At 42.6% G+C, this 20,892-nt stretch overlaps 1 protein-coding gene across 3 annotated transcripts in view; it reads left to right on the top strand.

Annotated features, from left to right (window-relative positions):
- The window catches only part of MED13L (mediator complex subunit 13L), a 280,163-nt gene that overhangs the window by 248,896 nt on the left and 10,375 nt on the right, over positions 1-20,892 (top strand). For all 3 annotated transcript variants that reach the window (XM_025267579.3, XM_025267578.3, XM_025267580.3), the window contains 10 exons: positions 919-1,856; positions 5,597-5,776; positions 6,387-6,610; positions 8,417-8,609; positions 9,306-9,732; positions 10,486-10,705; positions 11,767-11,955; positions 17,094-17,317; positions 17,506-17,648; positions 20,473-20,631. In XM_025267579.3, coding sequence (XP_025123364.2) covers positions 919-1,856; positions 5,597-5,776; positions 6,387-6,610; positions 8,417-8,609; positions 9,306-9,732; positions 10,486-10,705; positions 11,767-11,955; positions 17,094-17,317; positions 17,506-17,648; positions 20,473-20,631 — 2,897 coding nt within the window. The remainder of the gene's footprint in view (positions 1-918; positions 1,857-5,596; positions 5,777-6,386; positions 6,611-8,416; positions 8,610-9,305; positions 9,733-10,485; positions 10,706-11,766; positions 11,956-17,093; positions 17,318-17,505; positions 17,649-20,472; positions 20,632-20,892) is intronic.

Genomic DNA, 20,892 nt, shown 5'->3' with positions numbered 1-20,892 from the left:
AAATCATGGACACTGTTTTGTTTTCTTTGTGGCTATTCCAGACAGAAGTCACTGCTTATAAGAAAACAGCACAGTGTGATTGTCTCTGGGAATTCAAAATCATGGTGCTGTTTTGCATGGTGTATGGAAAATAGAAAATGAACTGCAGTTGCCTACCGCAGAAGCCTATTAGCAGTTGGGACACTTTGATGTGGCATGTATACTTACATGCACAGACCTAATTAAGACCAAGTCCTCTTGGCAGCATGTGTAACATTTGTATTAATTGTAATATATGACTGGCCAATGGGTTCCTCAAATAGAATTCCCTCATGGTCACTCATTACAATAAAAATGCTAGCTAGATAGGACTGCGTTTTTTGGAAACTAGAAAAATGTTAAATTTTCATGTGCGTTTGATTATAACTACTGTAGAATCATATGTAGATTATAGCCTCAGAGAACAAGTACACTGGCAGACTTTCAGTCTCAAAAAAGGACAAAATTGTAATTGCAAATTAGATGGGAATTTCATCTATGGTCTTCTAGCTAATTTGGCATCTGAACTCATGTGTTAAAGTTCTATTTAGTAGTTAGAGTTTTTCAGAACTACTTTGTCCAAACGCAGCATCATGTTTTCTTGTTAAAAATAGCCAAAGTTTCCTCAAAAGATGAAGAGGAGGCTTACTGAAGTGTGGACTAAGTGGAAGGGCACTGCTATATTGAATTATTCTTCATACCTTGCTGCTTGCTTTTCCACACACTGCACTGACTCCTTTGAATCCTTAAAAAAAAAAAAAAAGAAAGAAAAGAAAACCAAATAAACCAAGCAATAGCATGCATAAATAAGAAATGGCCGGGCCGGGCTGGGGTGCTGAGGCGTGTGTCTGGCACCCGTGTCCTGCCCCCTGTTCTCACGAGGTGCCATCTCTCTTGCAGCAATGTGCCTAGTGTCGGGAGCCTGGCAGATCCAGATTATCTGAACACGCCACAGATGAACACGCCGGTGACGCTCAACAGCGCTGCCCCAGCCAGCAACAGTGGAGCAGGAGTTTTACCATCCCCAGCAACCCCTCGCTTCTCTGTCCCCACACCACGAACCCCCAGGACACCAAGAACTCCCAGAGGAGGGGGCACTGCCAGTGGTCAGGGCTCTGTGAAGTATGACAGCACCGACCAGGGCTCACCAGCCTCTACCCCCTCTACCACTCGGCCTCTCAATTCTGTGGAGCCTGCCACCATGCAGCCAATCCCCGAAGCCCACAGTCTCTATGTCACCCTGATTCTTTCGGATTCCGTAATGAATATCTTTAAAGACAGAAACTTTGACAGCTGTTGCATCTGTGCCTGCAACATGAACATCAAAGGGGCGGATGTCGGGCTCTACATCCCCGATTCTTCCAACGAGGACCAGTACCGCTGCACCTGTGGGTTTAGTGCGATCATGAATCGCAAACTTGGTTACAATTCGGGACTCTTCCTGGAAGATGAGTTGGATATTTTTGGGAAGAATTCTGACATTGGTCAGGCTGCTGAAAGGCGCCTAATGATGTGTCAGACCACCTTCCTTCCTCACATGGAAGGAGCCAGAAAACCCCAGGAGCCACCGATAAGCCTTCTCCTCCTCTTGCAGAACCAACACACACAGCCTTTTGCTTCACTGAGTTTCCTAGACTACATTTCCTCCAGCAGCCGCCAGACCCTTCCCTGCGTGAGCTGGAGTTACGACCGGGTGCAGGCAGATAATAATGATTACTGGACGGAATGTTTTAATGCCTTGGAGCAGGGTCGGCAGTATGTGGATAATCCCACGGGTGGCAAAGTGGATGAAGCCCTGGTGAGAAGCGCCACTGTGCACTCCTGGCCTCACAGCAATGGTAGGTTTCCCGGAATACAGATTTACTTTGAGAACTGTCTCGGCATGACGATAACTCGCACACTTGCCTTACTTTATGTGACAAAATTTTAAGTTTTATTTCTTAAAAAATAGACACAACTGAAGTGAGAGCTATCTTGAAATTCGAAATTTAAGGATGGGGAAATGTTTCATGTTGAAACACATTTGGAGAAGAGTAATTACTTTGTGGGATAAAAGTCATCGGGATCAGCGGTCCCTATCCTTTTTGGCATCTGGGACCGGTTTCATGGGAGACAATTTTTCCACCGACCAGGAGGATATGAGTGATGGGGAGTGACTAAATACAGATGAAGCTTCACTCGCTTGCCCGGCTCTCACCTGCTGTGCAGCCCAGTTCCTAACAGGCCGCGGACTGGTACTTGTCTGTGGCCCAGGGAATGGGGAGCCCTGATCTAGATTATACAGACTGATAATCTGCACACCCTTCTGGGTCAAGTTTCCATGATACTTCTTCCAGGAAGCCTTCTGTCCATTTACAGAGTACTTTCTCTTTCCTCTGATTTTCCAGTATTTTACGTCTCTGGTAACAGTAATCACGTTTTACTTTATGTTGGGGCTCCTGGGGATGTCACTGTCTTAAAAACTCCAGGTGATAAACGTTTTTGGAGTTTGGCTCTAAGAGTGCTGAGCACCTGACTCTTCCTTTTCTTTATTCACTCTCTTATCTATGCTGTGATGTGTCCTGGGGGAGAAAGTGGTGAATGAAAGAGACAAGGTACCTGCCCTCAGGGACTTTCTAATCTATTTTGGAAAATGACATGAATCACATAATTAAACAAATAAGCATATAACTGCAAACCATTGTAAGTGATGAAAGCATGGGGTGTCAGAGGACACTGCTTGAAGAAGCAGTGATATTCGAGATTGCAACGCTGGGTACAGGTTAACTGAGGGCAGGAGTGGCGAGTGTGCAGGGCCAGAGTTAAGTAGGGTGCGGGGCCTTCAGACGAGCCCAGAGGCCAGCAGGGCTAGATTATCAAGAGCCTTTGGGAACACGCTGGGCCCTGGGTCTTCAGTTTTAACAAGTCCTTGATGGGTTATGAAGTGACACTGCCATCAGATTTGTGTACTCAGAAACAGTGGACTCTGACTGGAACGCGGACTGAGGATTAGAAAACGGCAAGAGGGGGTTGAAGGACACTGAGAAGTTCCTGCCGCAGATGAAGAACCAGTAGCTTGGCTTAGTGTCCCAGCACAGGAGATGGACAAGAAGTGGGAACAGTCAGGGGCCGTTTGGGAGGTATTATGGCAGGACTTGGTAACGCGTTGGGTTTTGGGGATCAGAGAGAGAGAGAGAGATTAAGGAAGACACCCAGGTTTGTGACTTGTACACCTGGACAGACGGTGGCATGTTGGTCAAAAATGAGTGTTCTGGGGAAAGACTAGGTCTAAAGGTCATAATTGAGTTTGGGAAGTAAGTTTTAAAGATCTCCTTTGAGATGTCCAGGTGGACACTTGGGACTTTATGGCATGGAGCTCAGGGGAAGGGGAGTGGACGGCACAGGGATGATAGCCCAGGTCAGGGCGTGGTGAAGGAGGAGGCCTCATTGAGGAGGAAGCAGGTGTGGAGCCAGAGGAGGGCCTGACTTAGAGCTTTACTGCATTCTGCTGTGTAACCAAGCTCCACAAAGAGAGTGGTCAGCAGGCATTCAGTAAGCCAGGCTTTTAAGATAAGTATTAAACAGGTCTTTTGACCACAGTGAGAGCTGTTTGTGGGAGCAGAGGCCAAGCTGGAGGGATTCTATGGATGGAAGACACATGGACCCTACTTTTGGAATCGTCCTCAGTCTTGCAGAGGAGAAGGTTATGTAAGCAAGGAGACTTCTGGGAGGTAGAGACACCTGAGAAAAGATTTCAAGGGTTATACTCATTTTTGTAACTCCTTAAGGTTTAAGTACAATGCCTTATACTTAGCAAGCCTTGGATTAATGGCTGCTGCATGAATTTATGAATTAAAGTCTTTGCCCTAAAGAATTATGGGTGATTATCTTACGTGGTTTCTTTTATTAGATAGTGGCCTTCAGATAGAAAAGCAGTCTGGGTGGGTGGATAAGTAGTGTCATCTTTGGATATGAAGAATAGCATGTTATATTGCAGATGAGACGTGGGTTCTAAATTCAGATGCTGAAAGTACCAGACAGATCGTGTAAACAAATGATGTGGAGAGCCAGCTTTGCAAAAAAGCAGTGTCTTTCCACAGTACCCTATTCTGCATGCATAGGAATAGAGTTCACAAAGAATTGCCTCTGCTTTTATTTTTCTTTAACCTGTAACTCTCTTGGTTTGTCATTTTCCTACATTAGATAGAACCATGGGTACAAGAAGTACTTTACTTTTTTCTTTACTGTAAGAAGAAAAGAAGCACAGGCTTGAAGATAAAGGAGGTTAATTCTGCTTCAGTCTCAGGCAGGCAGCAGAGCAGGGGTGTCAAAAACTGCCTGAAAGAGGCAGCTCCTCGACTCTAGATGGTGGTCCTCTAGCAATGCGGTGGTCTCAGCCCCAGGGTTGTCAGATCGTTTTCCAGTTTTTCAAGAGAAGCTGGAAATCCAGATTTGTGTATGAAATTTCCTGAGAAGTCCATTTCAGATTGAAAAATGAAAACAAAACCTCTGTGCCATGGATTTGCAGCCTGTGTTTTGATTTGAGGGCGCCCCTGAGAATGTCTCCAGACCCTTCAGCACCGTGTGTCCCAGGCTCAGTTGGTAAATAGGTCACAGGTTTCCGTGTGTGCCGCCGTCCTCGCCAGCCGGGGAAGTGAGAGCAAGGAAAGGTCTCGAGGCCCCCGCTCTGCAGGCGCATAGCTGACCACCTCCAACTTCAGTGCTTCTTCCTTCAGATCTTTTAGGGAATTTGATGAGCACTATGTACCCTCTCCCCCCTGGGAAAAAAATACACCTGTGTTCATGCATGCATGTGCAGTTTGGGGAGAGTTTCAGAGGTTTTCGTGTTCGAGGTTAAGGAGTCCTGCTAGCAGGAAGAATGTGTGTTATGAAACCGTGACTCTCCAGCTGTTCTAAGCTTCTTTTTAAATTCCTTTTCCCACTTATCATATAATCAGATAAACATTGATACTTGTAAACAAAAGTAATTAACTGGACTTCCCTGGTGATCTAGTGGTTAAGAATCCACCTCCAGTGCAGGGACTCGGGTTTGACCCTAGTCCAGGAAGATCCTACCTGCCGTGGGGCCACTAGGCCAGTGCGCCGCAGCTGCTGAGCCTGTACTCGGAGCCTGCACGCCACCACAGTGAGATGCCACTGCAGTGAGAAGCCCCCACTGCAACTGGAGAGCAGCCTCCTGTCCACTGCAACAAGAAGCCTGCACACGGCGACAGAGACCCAGCATAGTCATACGGAAATAAATAATTTTTTGAAAAGTAATTAAGAAACTAAAAGTAATTATGAAGCAATCATTAAGAAATTTTTGCAGCTCTCTTTTCTTGTGAATACCCTTGGAAACAGGTCTGTATGGATTTAAAAAATCAGACCTATTTACCTTTCCACTTTTAGGCAGTTCTATAGTTAGCCTTGATTATATAGAATAACTTTATTTCCCCTTTTATTATTTCCAATAATAATAAAATTTATTATTTACTAAGTATTTTAGAGTCTCTCCTGCTGGTGCCATCTCTGTCAGGGCCTGTCGCTGAGGCCGTGCCCGCCCGCCTTGACGGGTCCTGTTGTGTCGCTTTCCTTGCAGTGCTGGACATCAGCATGCTGTCCTCCCAGGACGTGGTCCGTACGCTGCTGTCCCTGCAGCCCTTCCTCCAGGACGCCATCCAGAAGAAGCGCACGGGCAGGACCTGGGAGAACATCCAGCACGTGCAGGGGCCACTCACCTGGCAGCAGTTCCACAAGATGGCAGGACGGGGAACCTACGGTAGACCTTTCTCCCTTGTGACGTTCTTTCGGATTTTTTTCTTCTGTGAAAAGAGCAGCTTTAGTTACTGTCAAGTCTTCCTTTGCTGACAAAATAGAATCTTTTCCCTCCTGACTACTACATTTTATAATCTCCCTGTTTTCCAATAGTCAGTTTTGGAGATAACTTATTTCTTAATGCCTTTGGCATAATCAAGGTCAGTGGGGCAAATAATGCCTAACTAGACTATTTGTTAGAATCTCGTCTTCCAGTCCTCACTGCCGTTTCATCTGGGTGAACCTCTGAACTAGTTCTGACAGCTTCTTTGTAGTCAGGACCATAGTGCCTGTCTTAGAGGCAGGTAGATAGTTTTGTTCAGAGAACTAACACTAACCTGCTCTGCTCTGCATTCACTGAACCTTTATAAGCATGTTCTGACTCAATTTAATTAAAGTTCTTCATCAGGGGCCATTTAATTAGAGGATTTGAAGACTACTTTTAAGAGTATCATGTCAGCCTACAATAAAATGTCCGATGCCAGAATTAAGACGAATCGCCAGAGAATGCGCAGTTGTGGAGGTAGCGGGAAACGGACCCGCAAGAGCTTTCCTAAGCTGCAGTCTTGTTTTAGGTTCTGAAGAGTCTCCTGAGCCACTGCCCATCCCCACCCTGCTGGTAGGCTACGACAAGGACTTCCTCACCATCTCGCCGTTCTCCTTGCCGTTTTGGGAGAGGCTGTTGTTGGACCCATACGGGGGCCACCGTGATGTTGCCTATATTGTGGTGTGTCCAGAAAACGAGGCCTTGCTCGAAGGAGCCAAAACTTTCTTCAGGGACTTGAGCGCTGTATATGAGGTGAGAGAGACACGAGAGGTGAAAGTCGTCTGTATGATGCAGGGCCTCGGATTGTTTCTAGTTGTGGCTAAATTTTAAAGGATAAATATCTTCAAAATAGATCTCCAGGAAAATTTGCACATAGTTGGAGGATGAAGAAAAGGATAAGTTGCAAGTTTTTCAGGAAGTACATTGTTTTCCCATCATAGCTTTATATTTTATTAGATTGAAAAGATTTTCCTTTACCAGTCTTACTAGCTGTTTTTTTCCCCCGTTTATGTGCTTGAGTTTAAAAGGATTACTCACCAGGGGTTAGTGGTTGTTCAGAAGAACTTCACAAAAAGAAAATACATCTACTCTTGGGGGTGGGGGGAGTTCCTGAAAACAGTATAAAAGTGTTTAGCTGGAAAATTCCTGAATCACATAGAAGTTTAGTGACTCATGTCCCTGTTATGTTTTATTTAAACATCTTAAACTCAGTTTTGGTACAGATTAATAATGTAATAACCCTAGTAATGTTAGATAATTTTGTATATTTAGTATATAAAGTCCTGTTACTTTTGAAAAATTAGAATCATACCTGTCTTTAAAGAGTTAGTGTATATTTCTTCTGCTAAAGTACATATACACTAAAGTTTCTGTACCTTATACTCCCAATTAATCTTCATATTTGATGAGAGTAAATGAAATTAATGCTTATAAAGTGTTTGGAGCTGTGACATAGTATAAGCATTACCAAAATGTTTATTAAATAAGATGCCAAGTTGAATTTCAAAAATATTCCATAACAGAAATTGACCATCTATAAATGTATGAGTACACATGAAATAGTAAATTTACATGTTGCTTCAGAGAAAAGAGAAGGTGCTTATGTCTGAAATAATGGCATCAATTAAGCCACCAAAGGAAATCCTTGGAAACAGTAATTTCTAAACAGTGCATGGTCCATGATGCATAATAATACTGAATCACAATTACCCTAATGCAGAAAACTTGTCTAAGCAATTTTAAAGCCCAGTCATCCTTTTAAATGAAGCTCTCAGCATAAGTTAACAGAACATAAAAGGATTACCCGATCACTTCAGAATTGCTCTTTTGGCAGTAATGTATACCTGCTTCAGAGGAGTGTACACTAGAGGATTTTTTAGGGGTTTGGTAAGCCTTCTGTTCATCAACTCTAATATGGGCTAGTTATATGGGCTCTCCTGCCAGTGAACATGTAGTTAAGTAGCTTACTTTTTGCAGATATATTGTATTCATTCTTTACCATAAGCACCCCTTTAATGTTCTGGAGGTTAATAATAGGATCTCATTGTGCTAAAACAACTATTTACTTTTAAAAAGTGGTCAGCATGTCTACTGCTTTAGTGGCCTCTGCTCTTGGGGATCTCCAAATGTAGCAGTGTAGCAGATGGCCCATAAAATGTTAGTGTTATCCTATGGGAGAACATCCAGAGTAGGGATTACTTAAGAGATTTCAGTGGACATATGTCTCCGTCAGCCTTCATAGGCAGGAATCCGGCTCTTTATTTGACCATTAGCAGTCAGGTAGCGCTCAGCAGTGTTCCCTTGTTGGGGAGGAGGTGCTTGGGGTGAACAAGCATTTATTTTTTTCTTCAGAAAGAACATTTTTCCTTAGAGAGGCTGGTCCAGGGTTTGGAAAGACGGGAGAGCAGATTCAAATACATTACTGGTCTGGTTGCACGTGGAAACGCTGAGCGAAGAAGGAAGATGCCTCCATGTGTATGTCAGGCATCTCAGTGGCTGACGGTGCGCTCTGAGGAGGGAGGGTCCCTGTTCTGAGTGGGGTCTACTGTGTTCTGTCAGATGTGCCGACTCGGGCAGCACAAGCCCATCTGCAAAGTGCTGCGCGACGGGATCATGCGCGTGGGGAGGACTGTGGCGCAGAAGCTGACGGAAGAGCTCGTGAGCGAGTGGTTCAGCCAGCCGTGGGGCAGCGAGGAGAGTGACAATCATTCCAGACTCAAACTTTATGCGCAAGTTTGCCGCCATCACCTAGGTAAATGGAGATTTACGTGACAAAGTCAAATTTGAGATGTAGACTAGCAGATTGTTTCCCCCTTCCCCCATTCTTACCTGAAAAAATCCCATGGACAGAGGAGCCTGACGGGCTACCGTCCATAGGGTCACAAAGAATTGTACGCGGCTGAGTGCACAATCTTTTTGTTCTAAGTAGTTAAATGTTAGTTTTATATATGTGCATGTATATTCTTGAAAAGCAATTTAAAGTAGCCTAAAGAAGTCATATCTAATTTACTCCACATTTCAAAAATGTAGCAGCATGATTTGGTATTAACTGGTTAATTTTAACCCAGATTATCAAGAGAATCTTAGACGTAGCTTATAAGGCGTTAAACACATAGGAGCATAATATACCATGATGTCTGAGAATACATGGCCTCTCAGTTTTTAGTGAAGGTGTGTGGAATTGGTCTGAAAGGAAAATGATTGGTTTTGTCCTTTTTCTTCTGTTCTCCAAATAAGGCTCTTGCAGAATTTATAATACGTGGCCCCATGTTTATTCCCTGTTTATCTACAAGCTTGTGTTTCAGTGTGGAGATAGCATTTTGGGTGTCAGAACCAGAGTATTGCAGCCTGGAAGCATAGCTCTTTAGAAAGTGACTGTTCTGAGTGTCTGCATCAGCCAGACCTGCAGGACGTCCCTGAAGTCACTTCTCTGTGTGTCCTCTTTCAGCACCTTATCTGGCCACTCTGCAGCTCGACAGCAGCCTGTTGATACCACCTAAGTACCAGACCCCACCAGCAGCAGCACAGGCGCAAGTGCCACCTGGGAGCGCTGGGCCTTTAGCTTCAAATCCAGGCTCGGCCACGCCCTCGGCGGGCAGTGCGTTTAATCCCACCTCCAACGGCAGTTCTCTGAACCCGGCTGCAAGCAGTTCAGCCTCTGGCTCTGCCGGGCCCCCAGTCTCCACATCGGCCTCTGCTCCCATCATCAGCCAGATCAGCACTACCTCTTCCTCAGGATTCAGCGGTAGTGTTGGGGGGCAGAACCCCAGCACTGGGGCCAACGCTGCAGAGAGAACGCAAGGGAGCCTGGGCTGCGCTGGAGACACCGAGCCTGGGCAGAGCTCCTCGCAGCCCTCCCAGGACGGACAGGAAAGGTACAGTACTCTGACCGAGCCGAGTGGCCTCGGCTTGGACCCCTGGGCTACCCTTCCTCTGTGCCCCAGCCCCCTCAACTTCATGCGTCTCTAAACCTAGTGAAGCACTGTATTTCTGTTCTTCCCCAAAGAAGGTAACACCTGTCAGTCTATAGTTCAGTGTTAAGAAATTTGAGAACTTCTTATAAACTTACTAGTAATTATTCTATTACTAGTATAATAGTATGTACTTACTAATTAATATACTTAGTGTAATTAATATTACTATTAATACTATATGAATAATATTTCTCTGGTGGCTCAAATGGTACAGAATCTGCCTGCAACGCAGGAGACCCAGGTTTGATCCCTGGGTTGGGATGATGCCCTGGAGAAGGGAATGGCAACCCCTCCAGTATTCTTGCCTGGAGAATCCCATGGACAGAGGAGCCTGGTGGGCTACAGTTGGACAAAGAGTCCGACACGACTGAGTGACTAACATTTTCACTTTCAACCTCTTCGTATTAACATAACAGCATTATAAAACATCTTTGTAGAAGGAAACCATGGCGGTGAAAAGAGATCTCCCATTTTAGAGAAGCACATTGTCATTTTCCATCTATCTTGGTGCTGACTGATTGGGTTTGCCTTCATTTTGTTCCCTGTTGATGTTGCATTTACTCTGTAATCTCTGTCCAGGGAGTCGGTCTGCTCTGGAGTTGATGTATTTTTTATAATTTATGTTGCACGTCTCATAAGTGGCTCTGTGTACAGTGTTACAGAAAGGGAGAGAATAGGCATTCCCACGGAGCCCGACTCTGCAGACAGCCAAGCCTACCCTCCGGCTGTCGTCATCTACATGGTGGACCCCTTCACGTACACTGCGGAGGAAGACTCCACTTCCGGAAACTTTTGGCTGTTGAGTTTAATGCGCTGCTACACAGAAATGCTGGATAATTTACCTGAGCATATGAGAAATTCTTTCATTCTCCAGGTAACTAACTGCAAGTTTATTTACTTTGTTGTTTTTATGAATGTGAATACATTTTTTTTAACTGTATGTATATGAAAACAGAAAAAAAATTATTCTTAATTCTACCTTTTAGATTCAGACATTGTTAGTTAGTATTTTGATGTTTCTCTAACCTCCTTTCTGTGTTTGTTTACACAATTGAGACCATGTTTTCATGTAATTTTTTTCTACCGTTTCACTGTTTTGGCAGGCTAGTGGTTGGGATTCTGTGCTTTCAATGCCAGGGCCAGGTTCAGCCCCTGGTTGGGGAACTAGGGTCCCGAAAACTGCATAGTGTGACTAGTAAATAAATGAATACTGCCAGAATAAACATCTTTATGTGTAATCTCTCGTTTACATTTCAAGTATTTCTTAAAGTGGATTCTTAGATAAAGATACTGATAAATAACGCCAGATTCCTTTCCCAAAAGGTTATAGTTATTTACAGTTCTCTCAGGAGTGAATGAGCATGCTCATTTTCACTGCACCTTTACCAGCTTCATAGTGTAATAATTTTTTAAGTTTATAATTTAATAGGTGAAAAATGATGGGTGTTTAGATTTTTGTATTACTGTCCCTTTTAACTCAAGTCATTTCTATAGAATTAATTTAAAGCTCCTGGTGTAGTCTGTTGATAGTTTTTCATCGAAGTTTGTATCTCACATGATTAGACAGTAATTCCAGTGATGCCATGCATATTAAGTGTAAGAACTGAGAAATATATTTTAAAGCAAGTTTTAAAATTTGAGGGCATAGCAACAATAAATTGAGAATTTATCCTTAAAATGGGAACAGGGTAATTTCTAAGTGACAGTGTAACTTGCCTAGCAGAGTGACACCCCTTCTTAAACTGCTGTTAGTTGTAATATAAGACTTTGTGTCACTGAAAGGAATTAAGATTGAATTATATTGTTTGGCATTTCTGTATTTTAAGACTTAAGTTGCTTCCCCCATTCAAATAAAGAATGCATGCCGTTTCATTTTCCAGCTGCCTGTTAGCATGTTAGATCTGTTTCCAGTCTTGTTTGTATTTGTGTCTGTAGATTGTGCCTTGCCAGTACATGCTGCAGACAATGAAGGATGAGCAAGTTTTCTACATTCAATACTTGAAGTCCATGGCATTTTCAGTGTACTGCCAGTGCAGGCGACCTCTGCCTACACAGATCCACATTAAATCCCTCACAGGATTCGGGCCTGCCGCCAGCATTGAGATGACTCTCAAGAACCCGGAGGTAGGCAGCAGCAGGGCAGAAATTGGCAAAGACTGCTTTTATACTAAAGATGCAAGCCAGGAGAATTACTTGCTTGTTCTGTCTTCTCCCTTTATATAAGAGTGGTAGATTTCTCTAATCCTTAAGTTGAAATAGAGGAGATAACTTCTCTGAACTTGTATAATTTTTTGAGAAAGGAGGCAAGCAAACTCCTGCTTTTTTCTTGATGTAACACCTAAGGCAACAATACGCTTATCCTTTTTACTTTACTTACTAATGTTCAGCTTTCCTATGTTTATTTTGCTCATTAGTTTTGGAAGCTGATCTGTGTCTCGAATCACTCTCTACCTCCACCTCCCCCAGCTCTTTCCTCCTGGAGCAGCTGTTGTGTGTGTTCACTCCACACGGACCCCTCACCTTCTGATGCTTTCTCTTTCCCTGGTCTCTGTGCTTGTGTGTGTGGATGAATGTGTTTTCTCTCCATCTTCCTAACCCTATCTTCCACAAATGTGTACCTCCAAAACACCAAGGCAAACGTGCTTTAAACAAGAGTTGTATACTGCTCTTGTTTTACTAAATCGTCTTTTCCTGAAGATAGATGTACAGGGCAGTGTTGAGGACTTTCAAAGCCTTCAAAAATCAATTCCACAACTTTTGCATGAAAAATTAGCCATTAATAAGAGCCAGCAAACAATGCTTTACTGTTAGAGAACTTGATACCCAAAATAGCTAATTTTAGTCGGTAATGTTTTTCTGGAAAACTAAAAAAAAAAAAATGATGTACTACTTAATACCGCATTTGTTGTAACCTGGTTCAAGTCAGCTTGGTCCCAGGGAAAGGAACTGCTTAGCTGACAGCTTACATCCAACTCTGGGGTTATAGAAAAGTTCTGTCTTTGGCAATTCTAGGTTAGTTTGTTGAGTTTGTGTTTTTTTTTTACTTTGGTGAGCAAGTCATCTATTTTCTCTACTAGCTTTTTCTAGAATTGTAATAAATCCGTTTCTACTTCTTATTTGTGTCTGGAAATCAAGAGTTTGTCCTTTCTGTATACATTTTAAATCTTTTAGTTCTTTACCTCTTGTGGTTATTGTACAATTCAGATGCAGTCATTCCTTATGCTTTCATAAGAAGCTACCACAATTTCAAGTGACAGCTAATAGCAGTCTGCATTTTCATAGAAGTGAGTAAAGGCTGACTACCTATATTAAGATATCCCAAGGCATTATGTAATGTTTTAAAAGATTATATAACGTACTGGCAGAACACCGTGAGAGTTCATGAGACAAAGTAAGGCTCAGATGAAAATAAATTGCAAAAATATGCTTTCCTTTTGCTTTGGAACAGGAAGAGAGAAATCAATTGTTTGACTTAATTAAAAACCTAAGAACCAAACATCATGAATACTTGCTGAGGTCTCTGAGTCTTCCCTTGCGTGAGGGTCCTGGCTCACCGCTAGGCGTGGCCTCTCCCTCAGTCTGCGGGTAGAATTTCACTTTCACTCAGTGGCTGGAGCTGAGTGTCTGCTGCCAGACTCTGTGTTAGGTGTCGACTATGCAGCGGTGAGCGAGATGCCAGTCCTCTGCTTCCAGGGATTCGCAGTTTCTGCAGTGGCACAGCCTTATGCAAGCTCCTGGAGCCACGATCCCACTTGCTGTCTCTGTAGGGTTGCCTGTTCTGGGTGTTTTATGTAAATGAAATCATCCCACATGTAAGTTTTTATGTCTGGCTTCTTGCACTTAACATCATGTTTTCAAGGTTCCTCCATGTCATAGCACATATGGCACTTCTTCTTTGGCTAAATAATGCTCCATTATATGGATGGACCACAACTTGTTTATCCCATTAGTGGATGGACGTGTGGACTTTTCCACTTTCTGGCTGTTGTGACTGCTACTGCTAAGTCGCTTCAGTCGTGTCCGACTCTGTGCAACTCCATAGACGGCAGCCCACCAGGCTCCCCCGTCCCTGGGATTCTCCAGGCAAGAACACTGGAGTGGGTTGCCATTTCCTTGACTAATGCTGCTCTAAATAGTTGTGTATGAGTTTTTATGTGGCTATGTGTTTTTGGTTTTTCTGGTGTGAAATTTCCAGGTCTGTGGAGAGTGAATGGATCAGTGATAAGGTTAGGTTTAAAACTTGAACAAATTGTTGAATATCTTTGTATCCCTGAAATAAAGGAATTCGGTTAAATTATCTCTAAAGTCTCCTTTAACTTCAAAATTCTGTAATTGCATTATTACTGTTTATTATGCTGTAGTTCATGGGCTGGCAACTCTGACTGTGGGCTAAACCCAGCCTGCAGCCTGCATGTGTATGAGCAGTCAGATGGGAGTGATGGTTACAGTTTTACAAAGAGAGGATTATGTGAAAGAGACTTGCAAGGCCTAAAGTGTTTGCTGTCCAGTCCTTTACAGAAGTTTGCTGACCCCTGCTGTAGTCTACTAAATACCGATATGTATGTAATAGCTGTAAACAAAAAGGTTAAATTTCATCACAGTCTATCTAAAATATTTGTCTTCGGTAACAGCTAATGCTTTGATTTCTTAAACTGCACACACATACGCATAGTAAAGTATAATATACATACTGAAAAGTGCCCAGTCTTAAGTGTTCAGTTCAGTCGCTCAGTCGTGTCCGACTCTCTGCGACCCCATGAACCGCAGCACGCCAGGCCTCCGTCCATCACAAACTCCCGGAGTTCACCCAAACCCACGTCCATCGAGTCGGTGATGCCATCCAGCCATCTCATCCTCTGTCGTCCCCTTCTCCTCCTGCCCCCAATCCCTCCCAGCATCAGAGTCTTTTCCAATGAGTCAACTCTTTGCATGAGGTGCCCAAAGTACTGGAGTTTCAGCTTTAGCATCAGTCCTTCCTAAGAAATCCCAGGGCTGATCTCCTTCAGAATGGACTGGTTGGATCTCCTTGCAGTCCAAGGGACTCTCAAGAGTCTTCTCCAACACCACAGTTCAAAAGCATCAATTCTTAGGTGCTCAGCTTTTTTCACAGTCCAACTCTCACATCCATACATGACCACTGGAAAAACCATAGCCTTGACTAGACGGACCTTTCTGGACAAAGTAATGTCTCTGCTTTTTAATATGCTATCTAGGTTGGTCATAACTTTCCTGCCAAGGAGCAAGCGTCTTTTAATTTCATCAGTGTAATCACCATCTGCAGTGATTTTGGAGCCCAGAAAAATAAAGTCAGTCACTGTTTCCCCATCCATTTGCCATGAAGTGATGGAACCGGATGCCATGATCTTTGTTTTCTGAATGTTGAGCTTTAAGCCCACTTTTTCACTCTCCTCTTTCACTTTCATCAAGAGGCTCTTTAGTTCTTCTTCACTTTCTGCCATAAGGGTGGTGTCATCTGCATATCTGAGGTGATTGATATTTCTCCCGGCAATCTTGATTCCAGCTTGTGCTTCCTCCAGCCCAGCGTTTCTCATGATGTACTCTGCATAGAAGTTAAATAAGCAGGGTGACAATATACAGCCTTGACGTACTCCTTTTCCTATTTGGAACCAGTCTGTTGTTCCATGTCCAGTTCTAACTGTTGCTTCCTGACCTGCATACAGGTTTCTCAAGAGGCAGGTCAGGTGGTCTGGTATTCCCATCTCTTTCAGAATTTTCCACAGTTTATTGTGATCCACACAGTCAAAGGCTTTGGCATAGTCAATAAGTGTACTGCTTACTGAATTTCTATAAGTAAAAATATTATGTAACTAAGAGCCAGAAATAAAGCATAACAAGCATCCATCTCTAACATCCCTTCTAGTCACTCCAGTGGTAATCACTATTTTGACTTGTAACAGTGTAATTTTGCCCATTTTTTGGCTTTTATATAAATGGAATTATAATTTACAGTCTTTTGTGTGACTTTGATTCAGTGCTGAGAATTACCCATTTTGTCGCCTGTGATGGTTTTTTCATTCTCTTGGCATTTAATGCCCTGCTTGTGTAATTTTATCACAGCTTAGCATCCATGTTACTATTGATGGTTATTTAGGTTGTTTTCTCTTCTGAGCTTTTTTTTTTTTTTTTAATTTAAAAACTAAAAGTAGAAGTTTTTATTGAGTTCTTTAAATTACTACTCCATATTTTTCTTATTACTAGAAAAGTTTTTAAGCAGCCATTCTTAACTTGACCAAAATTTTAAAAAGCAAAGATATTTTGTAAATGTGTCACAGACACGGGTGACAGAACCCTACTTTTTCTAAGAGGACCTTCATCTGAATAAAATCATGAGTTTTTAAGTAAGCCTCCACCAAGTCTTCTGGTAATTGAACAGAAGCAAGCCCACCATGGTCCATGGGAGATGGGTTAGACAGACAGATGTTCTTTCAGTTTTTCCATAATTTCATTCATTTTGTTGCTTGGAATTAACATCACAGTTTGCAGGGGCTTCATTGGTACATCATCAAAGGACCATCGGCCTCCCAGACACGTGTCACTCTCCTCCTGCACCGAGTAGTTGAATTTCAGGATTGTCTTCTCGTAGAAAAATTCTTCTTCTGCATTTGCAAACATTAACTCATCTTTTTTCTGGTTGCTCCATTTCTTTTTGGAATTCTTTTTTCCTGCTTCCACAAACATCTTGCTGATCAGAAGGTAGAAGTAACACATCCCACATGGCTTGTTAGTTTTGTGTGCCTTTTTCTGAGCTATTAAAATGGATACTGTTATGAACATGCTTATACCTGTCCTTTGTCAGCATATATGTGCATTTGTGGGGTGGGGATCAGAGGGTACATGTTTGTTCCGCTTTTAAGGCTGTTGTCAATACTTTCCCAAAGCACATCATATACCAGCAGTGAGAGAGAGTTCTAGTCACCCTGTTCTCATGAGTACTTGATGTTGTCTGTCTTTTGCATTTCAGACATTCTGGTGGGTATATAGTGGTTTTAATCCTAATGACTTTCCTAATGACTAAGTTGGGCCAATTATTTATTTTCATAAAGAAATACTGGCTTGAGTTCCCTAGCTCATGTGACTTATACAGTCTTTTTGTATCATTATTTATTTATAGGACTAGTCGGGGTGCAGTCTGTTGTCATTTCTCCCTGTTGGTTTCCCTCAGTGCTATATGGGGTTTGTTGTGAACACCGAATTGAGTTGCTCTGTGTTGTTACTGATTCTGATTTTGATTCTTATTTCAGCGGCCCAGCCCGATCCAGCTTTACTCCCCTCCTTTTATATTGGCCCCAATCAAAGACAAGCAGACAGAGCCGGGAGAGACACTCGGTGAAGCGAGCCAGAAATACAACGTGCTCTTTGTGGGCTATTGTCTGTCTCACGACCAGCGCTGGCTTTTGGCTTCCTGCACTGATCTCCATGGAGAATTATTAGAAACTTGTGTTGTAAATATTGCTTTACCAAACAGGTGAGGAGCCTTGGTGTTCATGGTGCATGGAAACTGACACTGTGCCTTTTCTCAGCTAATGGATATTTCTAACTCTCCCACCTAAATGCAGTGGGTACCATGTGGGTGGGTTCTTTGGAATTTTCTTGGTTTTGTCATACTGAGTAATAGCTGTGACTCATTTGGGGACCCTTTTCCATTTATTTGAGGTCACGGAGGAGTAAAGTATCTGCACGTAAGATCGGATTACAGAAGTTGTGGGAATGGTGCGTCGGTATTGTCCAGATGACATCTCTGCCCTGGAGAGTTGTGATCGGGCGACTCGGGCGTCTAGGCCACGGGGAACTCAAAGGTGAGAAATTCCTGAAGCAAAGGAGAGGAAGAGGGCTGAGCTAACATCATTAACTAAGCTGAGGGAGGAAACAGTAAAGTTGGGAGTAAGAGTAGATAGAGCAGGTTATATTTTCTGATTCTTTTAAATGTACGGGGTAAACTTGTGATTTTTAGACTTTTTATTAGCAACAGAATCATTTACAAAGAAAATTTTAAATATTGAACCTAGCAGAAAAATAATTCTTTATATTAATCTATAAAAGTGACACTAAATTAGAATTTCTAACATTTGTGTATTGAGTCAGTGAGAAGAACAAGTGGTTTTTGTTTTTTTTTTTTTAAACAAGTCAGTTTTACCTGGAAAATTTTATATCAGATTATGGATGATAGTAAACGTCATATACAGCCTTTACTTGCATTTGCTTGTTTGTTTTTGATGGTTGATGGTGAGGAGATTGTATTGTTTCAGTGGCGTGATAACAAGATAATCCTTGTTGACAAGGACAAGTAGTTGCAAATTTGAACCGTCTTTATAAAACATCACCACTGTCTGATAGTCTGTGGTCTGGAAATTTAAGAGAACAGGTGTTTTTTTTTTTTTTTTTTAAAGTTGAATCCCCCAACTTATATTCCTTATAAGAAATACAACAAAGGAATAAAAATAAGTGCCGTGTAACACCACTGACCACTGGCAGCTGCCTTGCCTGACATTGAGCCCAGCTCATTGATTATCCTCGTGGAGCTACTTGTAGAGTTTTATTTGAACAGGCCTAGATTATCTTTTTTTAAGGCCTATCAATGGCATATCTATAAAAAGTCCAGTATACGCATATAGATGTGAATTTTTTCTAAGGTGTGTGCAAAAGCAAGCATGTGTCACAAATTAGCCTGGTAGTTTTCATGTTTCATGTGTATATTAGGGCAGAGTTGGCAAACTTTCTTTGTAAAGGGGCAGATAGTAAATATTTTGGACCGGGCAGGCTAGCTGGTCACTGTTGAGCAACCCAGCTGTTCTATTGTACTGTCAGAATAGCCAGACAGTACCCCCTTGAGTGGGCATGGCTGTGTTCCCAGAGACCTTGCTGACATCAGGTGGTGGGCACGACCTGGCCTTGCGGACCCTTGTATTGGAGTGTGCATAGTATTTCTTTACGTGAAATTTATATCAGGTATTTGGGGAAACCCTGAAATAAACCCCCTGATATGGAGATAACTTGTCTTGTATCAAGTGCCCAGAGGGGTTAATTATTAGGGTTTAACAGCAGTTTATACAAATATATAATATGTATTAAGTGTTTGTTTAGGAATCTTCTTATACAGAGTTTTTTATTATTATTATTAAATCATACTCTAGGCCAAGAGAAAAATATCACTTTTCATTTTTAAAAGAATATTATACTTATAATGAATGTATCAGTAGCCTGGAGGTCTAATTCATTAGGGGATTCATCATTTCATTTATGTCAGAATTCCTATCTTCTCTCATAGTATACCTTTTAGTCAATCTTACTTCTTAAAGGCTTTAAGCTACTCTTAACCCTTGGGAAAAGTTAGAATATAATAGAAAAGAAGTAGAGGGGATGAAAATATAGCCTAGTAGTCTAGTTATCTGGTGTTTTGGAGAATTATTAGAGCTGTTGCCCTCCCTTGTATGATTTTTTAGAAGGGACACAAGTATGACCAAGAGCTCCATCAAAAGACTGAGAGAAAATGTACCTTCAAGGAGTAAACACAGGAAACAGCCTAGTGTCCAGGACACGAGTTTCTTCCTTTGGGGAACCGAGCTCTGCACCACTTTGCATTTCTGTGGAGCAGTAGCAGATACGGGTCCACAGATTTCAGTTTTGTGAATCTCTGTTCTTTATCACCACGGTGTTTGTGATAAAAAGAATCATACTGGCTTTTCTTTCTTATTTGGTTTTTAAATACTGAATTCACATCTCTTGGGTTTTTCTGTGGTTTTTTCAACATACAACCTCCTCCATGTTCCTTGACCCTTTTTATTTCAGCCACTTCTGTTCACTGTTCATTGGGAGTATGAAATTTTCGTGAATGTTTTGGGGTTTTTTAAACTTTTTAAGGGAGAGCAGCATGTGGCAGTGGAGAGGTGGAGTGGTGTTGCCTCTGGGGTGTGACAGTGTACAGCTGCACTCACGTCACACTGATGGGCTCCTGTGTGTCCAGGGTCAGAATAAAGGGAGGGCCAAGTGCTCTTCAATTCCCAGAGTAACATTACCCTCCACCGTTCTGTGATGAGATATCCTGCCTTTGTTTGGGGGCAAGAAACAAACAATAGAAAATTTGTGCCACCTTTTTAATCTGAACAGCTAATGTGGCGTTATCTGGAGCATGTTACTTGCACCCATTGCTTACCAGCTGTTCGGGGCATGCCAGGAAAGGGTCCCCTTGGTTCCTTCTGCTGCTCACCTTTGATGAAACCACCAACCTAGAGCAGTAAACCAAACTGAGGTTCGCCCCCAGCTGTGCTCTCTTCTGAGGAAAAGTATCCATGAGGGTGTGAAAGAACCAGGCCTGGAGAAGGAGAAAGGGCAGAATAGACTGGTATCCCCAACAGAAAGTATGTGCACATCTGCCTGCGTCTGTGCTGGGCCCCCACGTGACCTCAGCCTCCATAATGGTAGGCCTTTGTTCCCTTGTTAATGAAGTGTAGTCGAGGTCAAGTAACATTTTCTTTGTAGCAAGGAGGGGAACCTGTATAAAGACATATTCCCTTTAGGGCCCAATCCTGGAAATTCAATTATCAGGCAGAACTGGTAAAACACTCAAAGCTCACATCAGTATGCATTTCAAAGACTGTGTGAGACTGTGGTATTTGATTCCAGATTGGAGTATCCTCCTCGGAGAATGTTCACTACAGACAATCAGTAAACGGCTCAAGGACGTGTGCCGGATGTGTGGAATCTCTGCCGCAGACTCGCCTTCTATCCTTAGTGCCTGCCTGGTTGCCATGGAGCCCCAGGGCTCCTTTGTAGTGATGCCAGGTAACTCTCTTGTCAGTTTTCTTAATTAGGTATCAGAGTACTTCAGTCCATTTATTCTGAAGTTCACACACAAATATAGATTGTATCTTTATGAAAAACAATTGTACTCAAGGCTCAAAAGTGGAAACCGTTTGGTCTCTTCCAAGGGAGTGGTTTGTGACTTTATTATCTGTTAACCATCACTGGGGGAGAGCCTGAGTCCTGAGTGTGATCGAGAGCTCTTAGAGTCATGGCGAATTATTTGCCTGACCCCGGCCTTTT

Source organism: Bubalus bubalis, chromosome 17 (genome assembly GCF_019923935.1).
Source record: "Bubalus bubalis isolate 160015118507 breed Murrah chromosome 17, NDDB_SH_1, whole genome shotgun sequence".
Taxonomy (NCBI): domain Eukaryota; kingdom Metazoa; phylum Chordata; class Mammalia; order Artiodactyla; family Bovidae; genus Bubalus; species Bubalus bubalis.
The sequence above is the reverse complement of the archived record's forward strand: the minus strand, read 5'-3'. Positions and strand labels throughout refer to the sequence as shown.